At 40.3% G+C, this 12,967-nt stretch overlaps 1 protein-coding gene across 1 annotated transcript in view; it reads right to left on the bottom strand.

Moving 5' to 3' along the window:
- The window catches only part of ABCC8 (ATP binding cassette subfamily C member 8), a 65,312-nt gene that overhangs the window by 37,936 nt on the left and 14,409 nt on the right, over positions 1-12,967 (bottom strand). Inside the window, exons 8-14 of the mRNA XM_035120206.2 lie at positions 12,078-12,233; positions 9,020-9,154; positions 8,249-8,411; positions 4,489-4,529; positions 3,015-3,160; positions 2,169-2,274; positions 1,473-1,583 (exon numbers count right to left, since the gene is read on the bottom strand). Of these exons, the coding sequence (XP_034976097.2) occupies positions 1,473-1,583; positions 2,169-2,274; positions 3,015-3,160; positions 4,489-4,529; positions 8,249-8,411; positions 9,020-9,154; positions 12,078-12,233 (858 nt within the window). The remainder of the gene's footprint in view (positions 1-1,472; positions 1,584-2,168; positions 2,275-3,014; positions 3,161-4,488; positions 4,530-8,248; positions 8,412-9,019; positions 9,155-12,077; positions 12,234-12,967) is intronic.

Consider the following 12,967-nt stretch of genomic DNA (forward strand, 5'->3'; position numbering starts at 1 on the left):
GCCTTACCATTTTTTTAAAAAATGAAAGATCTTAATTTACCTCTTGTGGCTTATACAAAGCAAACACAAAACTCCACAATTCTTCCTGTTGAGTTTTATAATTTCCTTCAGAGCTGGTTGCAGAACCTGTTTACTCAGAAGTAAGTTTCAGTGGTGCTTGCTCCCTAATAAATGTGTCGTGGATGAAAGCTCCAATGTGTACATGAAGATATTTCTCATTCTTCTGAGTAAACATGCACAGGTTTTAAAAAATGCTCAACTTAATCAGAACATATAGCTTAATTAAATATAAACCACACAACTAAAACAGTCAATAACTCAATTTGGGTAAAGTTTCTGAGGAGAACTGCCCTCAGAAGTTGCTGGGAGAAGGAATTCCTGAGCTACAGAAAAACCACTTGTGCCCTTGTCGTTCATATATAATGCAAAGAAGGGAGCACAGAAGGACATAGGAGTGAAGGTTAGTAAGTGAGGAATCATACAGCTGGAGGAGGAGATGCTTAATTTCTAGAAAAAGTGTCTGCCTGAAAACACTACCCTTTGGACTAGAAGCCTTTCACTCTAGCTTTTGATGTGTGAAGACAATGTCAATAGAAATGCACACTGCGTACTAGCTCAGAGACACTCTTATCCACTCTCACACAATATTTTCCAGTGTCAAGCTCTAGCATAAAAAGCACATACTAGTTCGAGACCTGACACAAATTATGCCCAAACACATCTTGAAAGCTGGGCTAAATTGGAATGTTTCAAGAAGATCCATTTCACAAACTGATAACCATGCTACCAACTATTTTTATTTCTATCTTCAAGAATTATGGTGCTGGAGGAGACTCTTGAGAGTCCCATGGACTGCAAGAAGATCAAACCTATCCATTCAGAAGGAAATCAGCCCAGTGCTCACTGGAAGGACAGATCCTGAAGCTGAGGCTCCAATACTTTGGCCACCTCATGAGAAGAGAAGACTCCCCGGAAAAGACCCTGATGTTGGAAAAGATTGAGGGCACTAGGAGAAGGGGACAACAGAGGACAAGATGGTTGGACAGTTTTTTCGAAGCCACCAACATGAGTCTAACCAAACTGCGGGAGGCAGTGGAAGACAGGAGTACCTGGCGTGCTCTGGTCCATGGGGTCACAAAGAGTTGGACACGACTAAACGACTAAACGACAACAACATCTTCAATATACAGATACATAGCTGCCAAGTTTTCCCTTTTCTCACGAGGAAGCCTATTCAGCATAAGGGAAAATCCCTTTAAAAAAGGGATAACTTGGCAGCTATGTACAGAAAAATACCACAGTCTTTCAATGAGAACTTACTCCTCGACAGTCATGTTTTGTTTTGCTTTCTACATGCAAATGTGGGTTTTCCAGGCAAAAAATATTTGTTGCTTTTTGAACCTGGAACCATGGCTCTAGAACTCTGAGCTTATTAGTAACAACATTATTAGAAAGAGTGACCTTATTACCACCTTTACACAATAATCATCTGCTTCTGTGGTGCTAACAGGTCTTCTTAAAGGAGAGCTGTAATTGTTCCAGTCCTCTCTGGCAGGTCTCTTACGGTTAACAACTTTGAGGGGCTGTGCAAGATCAGGAAGACAGAAATACATGGTGAGTGGTGACAGGATTGTGAAAGAGTCTTAAGCAAGAGTGGACAATGACTTGGTTTTCTGGTGCAATCATTAATCATGACTGGGAAGGGACTGAGGGGAAAACCCCTCCCAGAAATGGTTGGTAAGAAGCAGAGGAGACAGGTTTGTGTGTCAATTAGCATTGTGCAACTGTGCAGTGACTGCCTGGCTAGCAGACCCTACAGACAGCAACCATTGCCTAAATTAGGCCCTGGAAGCCAGTAACAAATTGTACATTTGCATGGGACTGGTTGGCTCGCCTTCAGCCGTTATTGCTGCCTCTGAACCATTTCTGGTATGGATGGACTTTCTCCTCCCCACTTGATTATGAAAGCCAGTGCCTGCCCCCCCCCACTGTATCCATTGCTGGCCTTAAACAAAAATAGTCATGGTATAGTCCTTAGCTAGCTTTAACATTTTGCCAATGTAGCTATTAATTAATTACAAGGGAAATGACAAAGTTATTGGGGTGGTTCACAAGGATTAAAGAACAGGAGGTAAACATTTGGCTTGCAATCCAATATTAGCACTTACAACTGCCTGGTATTTGCTGTGGTTGTCCTTGCATCTTGTCTCTGCACATTTGTCATGTTCCTCCCCTATTTCTTCACTTGAGAGAAATTCACTTAACTTTTGAACGCTATGAAAAGAGGGGAAAGGTAGTAAATTAAGGAATACTTATACATGGTGCCAGTTACAGTAACAGTGTGCATTTCAGAATTCCCAAGGTACAGTGGAACCTTGGGTCTCGAACAGCTTAGTTGACAAAATAATTTGGCTGCTGAACGGCGAAAACCCAGAATTAAGTGTTCCGGTTTTCGAACATTTTTTGAAAGCTGAATGTCCAATGCGGATGTTGGCTATTGTTTCCGGGGCGCCTGCGCCAATTGGAAGCCGCACCTTGGTTTTTGAACTTTTTGAAAGTTGAATGGACTTCTGGAATGGATTAAGTTTAAGAGCCAAGGTTCTATTATATAGATTTTATTCTCAGAAGAAATCCTGTAACTGTGTACAAAGCTGTAATAAAACTGTAATGTTTTATTCCAGTGGCTCCAGTACAATTGGTGGGATCAAGGTCTAATGCCTTAAACTTTACATCATCATCATCATCATCATCTTGTGGTGATACTACTTTTGTCAAAGGTGTCCCCACCCCACCTGAAAGCATATACGGTAATTTCATATAACTTATTGCATGAGCTGGGAATGCAAGAACATAGCTATAGTGGCTGCATATGGGGTGGGGAAACTTACTATGGGATGGCCTTGGAAATCAGTGAGTCTAATTAGAGGGCAAAAGCATTGGACGGATACCACAAGCTCTTAAACACTGCAGTAAGAAGCTTCATATGTAAGACAGAAGCACTCCAGAAACCTTACCTTACAAGAGCTTTGACTGTGGATCTAACCACACTGGAGAGCAGGAACAGTGGTGTGACAAGGATGTGAAAGAGGGAGAGTGAAGCAAAGGCCACCGAAGGAGAAAAGTCAGCATTTTCAAACAGGTGGGCATGGACCACAAATGTCTTTAAAAGAAAAGACAGCAAAACAAATTATTTCACCCACCTCTTATATTAAAGGTACAAATGCAGTGCACTTCAAAGGCCCTAATGATCAGGAGGAGACATTATGCAACTAAGCATTGCAAATTCTGTCAGGCAGACTTAATATACATTTAACTATCAGCTATAAATACAACAATTATATTAAGAGCTTTCCCCATTATAAAAACAAATAAAGAAGAAAAGAATGCATATTGAAGAAATATTATTATGTCCATCTGGAAGTCCAGAGCAGTATAGAGTTACTCTCAAAGATGCATCTCGGAGCAGAACTTGGGCAACGGTAATATTGAAGGATGTTCGTGGCTGCCCTAGTACAATCTATGCATGGTAACAAAAGTCTCCAGATGGATTCCCTTACTGGATTGGCTCCTTCATGCACCAAAATGGTGCCATCTAAAGGAAAGTGTCAGTGGGAGCTCCCTGAATCCATTTCTTAGGTTCTGTATAGCCTGTGTGTTGTAGAATAGAATCAATTACAGGCAAGACAACAAGACATCTTGTATGGAGATTACTTGTATGGAGATACAAGATTACATCTTGTATGGAGATCTTGTATGGAGAGCAGGCATCCCCAACCTGCGGCCCTCCAGATGGTTTAGCCTACAACTCCCATGATCCCTAGCTAACAGGACCAGTGGTCAGGGATGATGGGAGTTGTAGTCCAAAACCTCTGGAGGGCTGAAGGTTGGGGATGCCTGTTCTAAATAACATGGTAACTGGTCTGTGTGTACTCAGCCACTGATACTCTGTCAGCTTCCATGATAAGAGGACACGACATTCTAGACTTAAATATAAAAGCACAGGAGGATGCTGAGAGAACAGTGATACATGCTTCAAAATGTATCATGGGAGTGATGTCCATATTTAAGATATAAACAGCAGTAAGATCTAAGTATCAGTAAAGTGATATTACAGTCATTCAAGAAAGATCTATTGATACATAAAATAAGATAAGGTACAACACCTTACACACACACACACACACACACACACACACACACACGAGTTCCCAAATAACAAATTGCTCTCTATTGTGATTTAATTCTCTATGCTTTCTGTAATTCTGCGTACACATAATTAAACATCATTTTGCATCACATCTATTTCAGTTTTCAAATGCACCTATTGAAGGACAGGATAGCAGTACATAAAGTTTATATTTTATTAGTAGTGTAATTTAAAATGAACTAGAGAAGGAATAATGCATTTGTAACCGACAGAGGGCTTTGTAGCTACACTCTTCTCTAAATGTTAAAATGTATCTACATTTTTAAAAGTAAAATACTTACTATAAGAACAGCTGCAATAGGTATTGCTGCATTCATGAAAACTGCAAGTAAAACAAATATATTTTACCGATTATTTCAATATACTTAGGCTTCATACATCTCTACATGCATTTCATTTTTGTATCTATAACAGTTCTTTCTGGTTTTCTTTTTTTCTACTTAGGTTTCAACCTGTCTTGTTCGGATGCCGCCCTTTTCATTAGGATATACTGGAACTGCCATTATAGTGTTTTGAGTTAGTGGGGGATCCCCCAGATCCCTGGGTGCCAGGTTCCCCCCCTCTAGATTCTTGGATGCTGGTGTTTAATCAGAGCTGAAATCTGAGCTTGTTTTTCTGTCAGACAGAGGGACAAAGGGAGATGATGGCCCTGTCATTAATTCATCTACAAGACAAAAGACCCTGCAGGTAAACAAGGGGGAAGTTGCCAGGGCATTGTGGGTGTGATGCCACATAGAAAGTTCCCTTTTTTTGGGCAAGGTTATGGGAACATGAAGGAGGAAATAGGGAGAACTCCCAATGGTACTGGTTGGAGGAGGCTGGGGGCCATAAATGGCTGCTGCTTTGGATCCAAGCTCACTGAAGCTATGAGAGAAGCAATGAGGGACACTCCTGGGATGTAGGGCTCTGCACCGCCTCCACTGAAGGCTCCAGGTGTTTTTGCTGGCATCCATCTGCCTCAAGAGACAATGGAGTGCACCTCTGGGGGTGAAGTCGAATGAAGAAGTGTGCATGCACATGAAAGCTCATACCAAGAACAAACTTAGTTGGTCTCTAAGGTGCTACTGGACAATTTTATATATATATATATATATATATATATATATATATATATATATATATATATACACACTGCATCAGACCAACACGGCTACGTACCTGAATCTAGCACTGTGTTAACAGTACTGAAGTGACTAATTATGTGTAAAATAAACCAGACATTAGCTCCACAGTGCCTTGATTCCACAATGGAAACAGAACCCAGCGCGAGTGCATGGAACCTCCTGGAATTTTGCTACCACTCAGCAGAGATTGGGGTGGCATGTAATAATACAAGTGAATAATGGCAATAAAATAAAAAAGTAGTCATTTCTTGGAAACATTGACCCGACCTTCTGTGTACCTAGGACACAATGGCTTTCCCACTGTGCCTAGTCAAATCACTGTCGCATTTAGATGTTATTATCCCCAGATGGCTGGGGAATGGAACAAATGCTTTTTCACCTTGGGTTCACTTTTAAATTTGTCATTAACAAAAATTATCTCCTGTAATGTGACTAATTATCCCTTCATAAGCATTGCCCAAACTTCTTACTAATTTGAGCAAGCAGTAACCATGTCTAAGTACTCAATCTATCTCAATAACAGAGTGCATTTCTGGCGTTCTGTTGGATTTCTTGGTTGATCCTGTAATCTTGTTGCAGCAGCTAAATATAAACAGGAAATGTTTCAAAATCGAGTGAAATTAGCTGCAGGTTGTGCAGAATGAGAGATCATCATCAGCAATATAATCCTTCAGACTTAAATAATAATATAAACACGAATCTTGATGTCCTTTGATTCGATTATGTATTATTTTACGTGATCACCATCCGTAAAATTGGAGTTTCCACATCACTGTTCACACTTACTTGGAAATAAGCCCACTGAACATCTGAATAGACATGCATATAGGACTAACTGCACATAAAACAGAGCATGGTGTCAGCTTCTAAGATCAGCTTGCCATCAGTTCAGAGCTGCCAAGCACTCATATTGAAAGCTGGCACCACATGCCCGTGTGGATGGTAGGGGTTGGGGCTCTGAAAAATGGCTTAATTTGCACTGTCATTTAAACATTGTTTATTGTGTATGGCTTGGGGCAATCTATCTGGTAAGAGTAATCTTTATGTGCCCTCATGTGAACTGGTTCAAATTCTTGTTGGGTGTGTGTGTGTATTTACATGGTAGCATGGTTCCAAAGGAAGCTCTGCCTGGCATGCATATCCTTTTCAGGACAGGCATATGTGGGCAGACATTTAAATATTGCGTCAGTGAAGAGAGTTTCAGCCAGCAGCCACAGGCATTTAAATTGGCCCTCAGAGGCTTGCCAGGAAATGCAAATCAATTACTACCATATTAAATGTTTGTCTCCTGGTTTTCACATTATTTCTTTAAGAACTTGAGATTTTTTTTAGACTTGGTTTCACTGGCAAATGTAAAACACAAATGCAAAACCACTATAAATTATGCATTGTAAATGAAACACAATTTATGCCTATCATTCTATTTATACCTTTTCAAGTGGGGGAAAACAACTATTTCTGTCTGCCTTACAGTATCAAATTCTGAACTGGTATAAAACCAATTTTTCCTTCAGTGACAGTCCTGATTTAAATAAGCAAGTGACATTAACTAGTGACTCAGCTATACAGCTGCAACTAAAACATTTTAAGTGCCTTTTAAGTGCACTATACAATGTGACACTAGATGGCGATGGTGAGCCTTATGGAAAATTCAATGTCAGAATGGTTTTTATATGTGTGTAGATTCCACCTAAGTGAGATGTTGCTGGCCTAAGGCTGGAGGAAATGTGCTTATAGCTTAAAAATAATGAGGCCAGTGACTTCATGCTTAAACCTGCCATATGAGTACAGTTGTACCTTGTTTCTCGAACTTAATCCGTTTGACTCCTGAAACAGTTTGAAAACCAAGGCGCGGCTTCTGATTAGCTGCAGGAGCTTCCTGCACTCAAGTGGAAACTGCAGAAACCGCGCCAGACATTCAGCATGGAATGGATCAACTGAAAAGGACTTTAATCATCAAGGCCATAGCGAGCAGCTTGATACTATTAGTGGCAATCATTTCTGACACAGATACACCCATGTTATAAGGCACAGAGGCTGGATCTAGACACATCCAAAAAAGGTTTCAGAAAAATGCGTTGAAAACCACATAATGGGAAATCACGTTGGTAAAGATGGAAGTCTCTACAGCGCCATCTGGTGTCACAGTGTTGTTACGCATTTAAAACGCTTTTTAAAATTTATTTTTACTAATGTAGCTGAGTCCAGACACATAATTGTGACATTTAAAGAATGACGTAGAAATAATATAATATGTGAAATCTTTAATTTTTCTTGATGGTCCCATGTTATATCTTACAAACATTTCTATACTGCCTTCATTAAAAATAATCCCATAAAATAATAACCCCATTAGTATTTTGAATCAAGATTTAGTGTCATAAATTTATGACACTTATACTGATTCACTATTTTGAAACTTTAAAGCGATGCTTATCAAAAAGCAGAGACATGTAAGGGCAGTACATTCCAGGAACCTTTACCAACTATTCTTTTCTCATGGGCGTCAGCTACATGAATCCCCCCCCTTCCTTGACCTCAACTGCTCAGAAAGTATTAACTATACTACAAAGGGCATAGGAAAATCAGAGGCATATATGGCGCTTGGACACAAGAGCTTTAATTCAGGAACTGTGCCTGGAGAGAGTGGAGGAAAGGTAAGTGTAGATAAACCCAAACTCTACTTCAAACTCTAGTTCCTGCATTCAGTTGCCAGGAGGCTCAATACTTACCAGTAAATGGATTACATAAACCTTTTCCAAACACAATAAACTGTATTTGTGCTACTGGCAGTTCTGCTGGTATATTATAACTGGAAAGAGACTCTTAAACCTGCAGCACCTTTAAATGGCAAGTACACTCATAGTTATGCTGAGACAAAAACTGATCGTGGGACAAAGTCAAACAATATACTTACTTGATATGGAGGTATAGAGAGCAAAAGCTCTGAGGCTAGTCATTTCTTTTTGCCGGGTTTCCTCCACACTGCTGTGAAATATGTGTTCCCAGGCGTAGAGCTTAAGGAGTTTTATGCCTCGAAGCATTTCATTTGTTTTCTTAAGCCTCTCATTGGAATATTCCTGAACCATTGACACAAACATTAATTTAAGGAGGATTATTGCAACACTGCAGCATACTGTGTTATCTAAGGATACACGCTATGCTAATACAAATTGACTACAGATGTTCTTGCAATATATGCTGCACAATACATGCTGCACAATATAGAACTTGCGTGTTCTGCTTCCCAGTAAAACCCATTACTTGCTCTTCAGTTTCACTTTGATCTCTCTGGATGGGAGGTTATCCTTACACATGGAGGTATTTATGTATATTTAATTTCAGCGCCTTTCAGCGTAAGCTTACAAGATGACTGGAAGAATGTTGACAAAACTTACCTTGAAGCAGAATTTTCTGTGTTGATAATGTGCAAAGCATATTTTTCCTACAATAGTGTATCTGCATGGATATATACAGAGGCGTAGGAAGCTGCTTACGCACCCGGAGCGGCAAACATGACGCGCACCCAGGGGCTGGGCATACACGCTACGTAGCGGGGTGCCACCGCCGCCGCTCGTGCTGCCCCCCAAAAGACGAAGCTGAGAGCAGGCCACCCCCTCCGCTCCCCCCTTGCTACACCCCTGGATATATACTCATAACCTAAAATAACACGCCTGAAAAGACTTACCAATGTGCTTCTTTGAGCTTGTGAAAGTTTTGTGGCTACAAAGTACTGAACAGGTGCAAGCACTATGATCACTGCAGCTCCAATTAAGGCACTGATTCCAAGCAGGTAGTAGAGTAGAATGACTCCTACAATAATCTGAGATAACAAAAAGAGAAGGGACACTATATTTCCCAACCAATACAAAGTAAAGAATGACCAGGAGTTGGATGCTATTAGGTAACCTGTATTAAGGGATAGAATTTTAGCAATCCATTAGTTCCAAATCTGACTCAAAAGTCTCACAATCCCCAAATCTTCATTGAGACATTACTACAAACAGCACTTTGGGGAGGGGGGTGAACCACTGTTAAAAATCAAAATGATTCACTCAATATACAAGATTTTATAGGATGTGGAAATGTTTAGGAAAAGTGTTTGAAATTCCCTGAAGCAAATGATATTGATTTTAAAAGATAAAATTTGCTCTAGATATCAGTAGTAGCAGCAGGCAGCATCTACTGATTTCATTCAGTCAGCCACCGATTAGGATAGGAGTAACAAAAACAACCTATCATTCAAATGGAACCCTGAGGCTGAGAGATCTGGCTTGCTTCTGGATAGTGAGTGGGAAGAAAAGGCTAAACTATTCCTCCCTGCACAGCCACCTCCCCTTCAAAACAAAAGTAGCAAACATTTGTTTGAAAGCATGCTTAAGAGCATGTAGTCTGCCAGTCAGGGTAGACAATACTGAGCTAACTGGACAAATGGCCTGACTGTATTCATCAAAGACAAAAATGTTTTTAGATTACATGTTCTCAAAAACCACAAGGTGTCCAGATTTTAACTGTCCCAGTCGACACCTGTCCTATTGTATGTCCATATACATGTACAGTCATACCTCGGAAGTTGAACGGAATCCATTCTGGAAGTCCGTTCGACTTCTGAAATGTTTGGAAACCAAAGCACAGTTTCTGATTGGCTGCAGGAAGCTCCTGCAGCCAATCAGAATCTGCAGAAGCCCCGTCAGACATTTGGTTTCCAAAAGAAAATTAAAAAACCAGGACACTCACTTCTGGTTTTTGATCGTTTAAGAGCTGGAAAGTTCGACTTCCAAGGCATTTGGGAGCCGAGGTACAACTGTACAACATAGAAAAAAAATCTCTTACTAATACTATATAGCAGAGATTAATAGCTGAAATGTAGCAGAAGCTGGTGAGGTAGCAGAGGCAATGAATGAGAATAGGCAGCTGCCACTTATTGACATCCAAGGGTTAACGTAGCCACCATATTTTTACCAGTGGTGAGATGCAACAGGGTGATATAGGTTGGGGCAGTTGAATTCAACATGGCACACTGACTAGGACTGCCCATTTCATGTGCTGATGTAAGCGGCCCAGACTGCACATGTTTATGTGATTATAGAGGTAACCCAGCTGCCTCCCCACCTCCATCCCTACTTGTGTCTTCCAGGAAGCATATAGGAACTCCCTACATTCTTGTTTACTGCTCACCAGTTGGGTTCTCTGATTATTCCTTCCCACCCATTGCACCGTCTCACTGCTTAAACGTAAGCTCCTCCTTTGTTTGTACTTCAAATAACTAATATGGAAAAAACCATTAGCAACCTGATGAAAATTATTGTGTCCAAAAGGCAGCTCAGACGTTGTCTGCAAAGTAGTACGTAAGCGATTTAAATATCACCAAAGCATAATAACCTTGTGAAAAAGCTGTGTAATGAATGACAGAATTCCCTTCAAAAAAGGCTGAAATCATTTAACTGGTTTTAATGAGGATTCTATAATAACTAATATTCACAAAGAAACCTTTTTACCATGATTGTATTATCCTGTGAATGAAGCAAGTTTTATTATCTTGAACATTTAATGAGAACAGATAATAAATGAAGGAAGTGAGTAACTTTTATCGTGCTTTTAAAAGAAAAGTAAGCTATTTAATTAAATACAAACATTACTCCTGTGCATGACTCATATGTTTAAAAATTGCATATTTTGCAATTCTACATGGAATTGTTTTCCTGACAATAAATGTCAAACAAAGAAGGGGAGAAACCCGACACTTCTAAGCCAATCAATCTAAGCCAATCAAAAGTGCACTGGAAATTGTCTCCTGGGTCTATAAGCATGTGCCTTCAAGGAACCCTGAAAGCTAACTGAACATATAAGTACTGCAACATCAGGGAAGGCAGAAAAGATAGTCCTGAATGATTCTGCAGTCATGGTTTCTATTATACAATTAGCTGCACCTATTCTACTGGCCACTTGGAAATGGTAGGCTGTAGTAGGAAAGTTTCTACTCTGGCCCAGGACAGGACAGGACGTAAATTGCTCATGCCAATAGTAGCTAGAATTTGAGGGAGCAAATTGGAAATGGGCATGTGTTCTTGTCTGACAGTGCTTACTCTTAATTGAGCCACTGGATATATTTTACCCCTTTCAGACTAAAAGGGCAATCCAAACCCCAACTACTGAGTGGTGATGCTTTTCAGAACACTGTGGCCACTGCCATATCTGTAGTCCTGCCATCAATGGTGGTTGGGCAAGAAGAGCAGAGGCAGGACAATCCGTGAGCCATGACTGGGCCCAATGCTCAGGAGCCAATGGCTCCAAGTCAGGCTCAACCCCTTCCCCATTCTTCCTTTAGAAGGCCCCATTTGGTGGCTTTCTGCTGGCTGTTGCTGGAGGTGATCTTGCTGGTGGCACTTTCACCCACCCATTTGGTGGAAGGCCACCTTAGCCAGGCAGAGGCAATTCTGCTTCACTCAGTACAAGGGTTTATTACTGTTCCTGTTACTATTATTATTACTCTGCAACTTGATGACAAGAAGGAGCCACAGCTTTGCTTTTTCCTCAGGTTATTTTCAATAACAACTATTTTTTTAAATAGACGTGCATTTTCCCAGCAACAATATTTTGAATATCATGTGTCTCTATATCCCAGTCTCTCAACAAGTGAGCAAATACTCTGTTGTGCCACATACTGATTCCCCATAATAACTCTCACACACCAAATTTATCTCCATTTACATGGACTAAAGTTATATAGACTTTCATTTCCTTACCTGCACTGGCATAGCCCAAAGGTTAGGGCACAGGAAGAAAAACCACATCAGCTGGTTTGTATCTATAGCAACCAGGTTACAGATCTGACCTGAAGTCATTTCCCCCATGGACATGTTGGAAGTTGACAGCCGCATAATCTTATTGTAAATTTTAGTCTAGAATGAGAAATTTTTTATTTAAGAATTTATAAACCATTTCCCAATTAAATGTTTTGAGCTGGTGTACAATAAAAGGTAGGAAAAAACAAACTTTATAATAGCAATAAATACTGTGGGTTGAATTCAACACTGTGCTATTTCAATTGTTCCATCAGTGTAAGTATTTCAGCTTGTCCTCCAGAACCCATAAAGCTCACCTGAGGGGAGGGGGGGAAGTCCCATTGTGCTAGTGGGACCCACTAGCACAGGCATCCCCAAACTGCGGCCCTCCAAATGTTTTGGCCTACAACTCCCATGATCCCTAGCTAACAGGACCAGTGGTTGAGGAAGATGGGAACTGTAGTCCAAAACATCTGGAGGGCCGAAGTCTGGGGATGCCTGCACTAGCACACCAACTTGCATGAATCTGGTCCATTCACAGCAATTTATAAAGCAAATCTTAAAAATAGCAAGTTACATATTTTTAAATATACATCTTAAAAGTGGCCTAGTGATACCTCAGGGCAGGCCTGTTTTTAAAAAACCTATGTGAGGAAAAATAACCACAAAGTCATCCTAAAACAATTTAAAGCCGTTTGCTGTTATGAAAAGATTTTATAAATTATTTTCTTATAAGATGTGCATGTTTGTATCTGATCTGGTTCAAGTACTGCACATAGCTTACTTTCTCTGTTTTATGCAGAGAGAAAGTGCTGAATTGTATAAACTGTACAGCATTTATTCGAACACAT

The sequence above is a fragment of the Zootoca vivipara genome, chromosome 1, assembly GCF_963506605.1.
Source record: "Zootoca vivipara chromosome 1, rZooViv1.1, whole genome shotgun sequence".
NCBI lineage: Eukaryota > Metazoa > Chordata > Lepidosauria > Squamata > Lacertidae > Zootoca > Zootoca vivipara.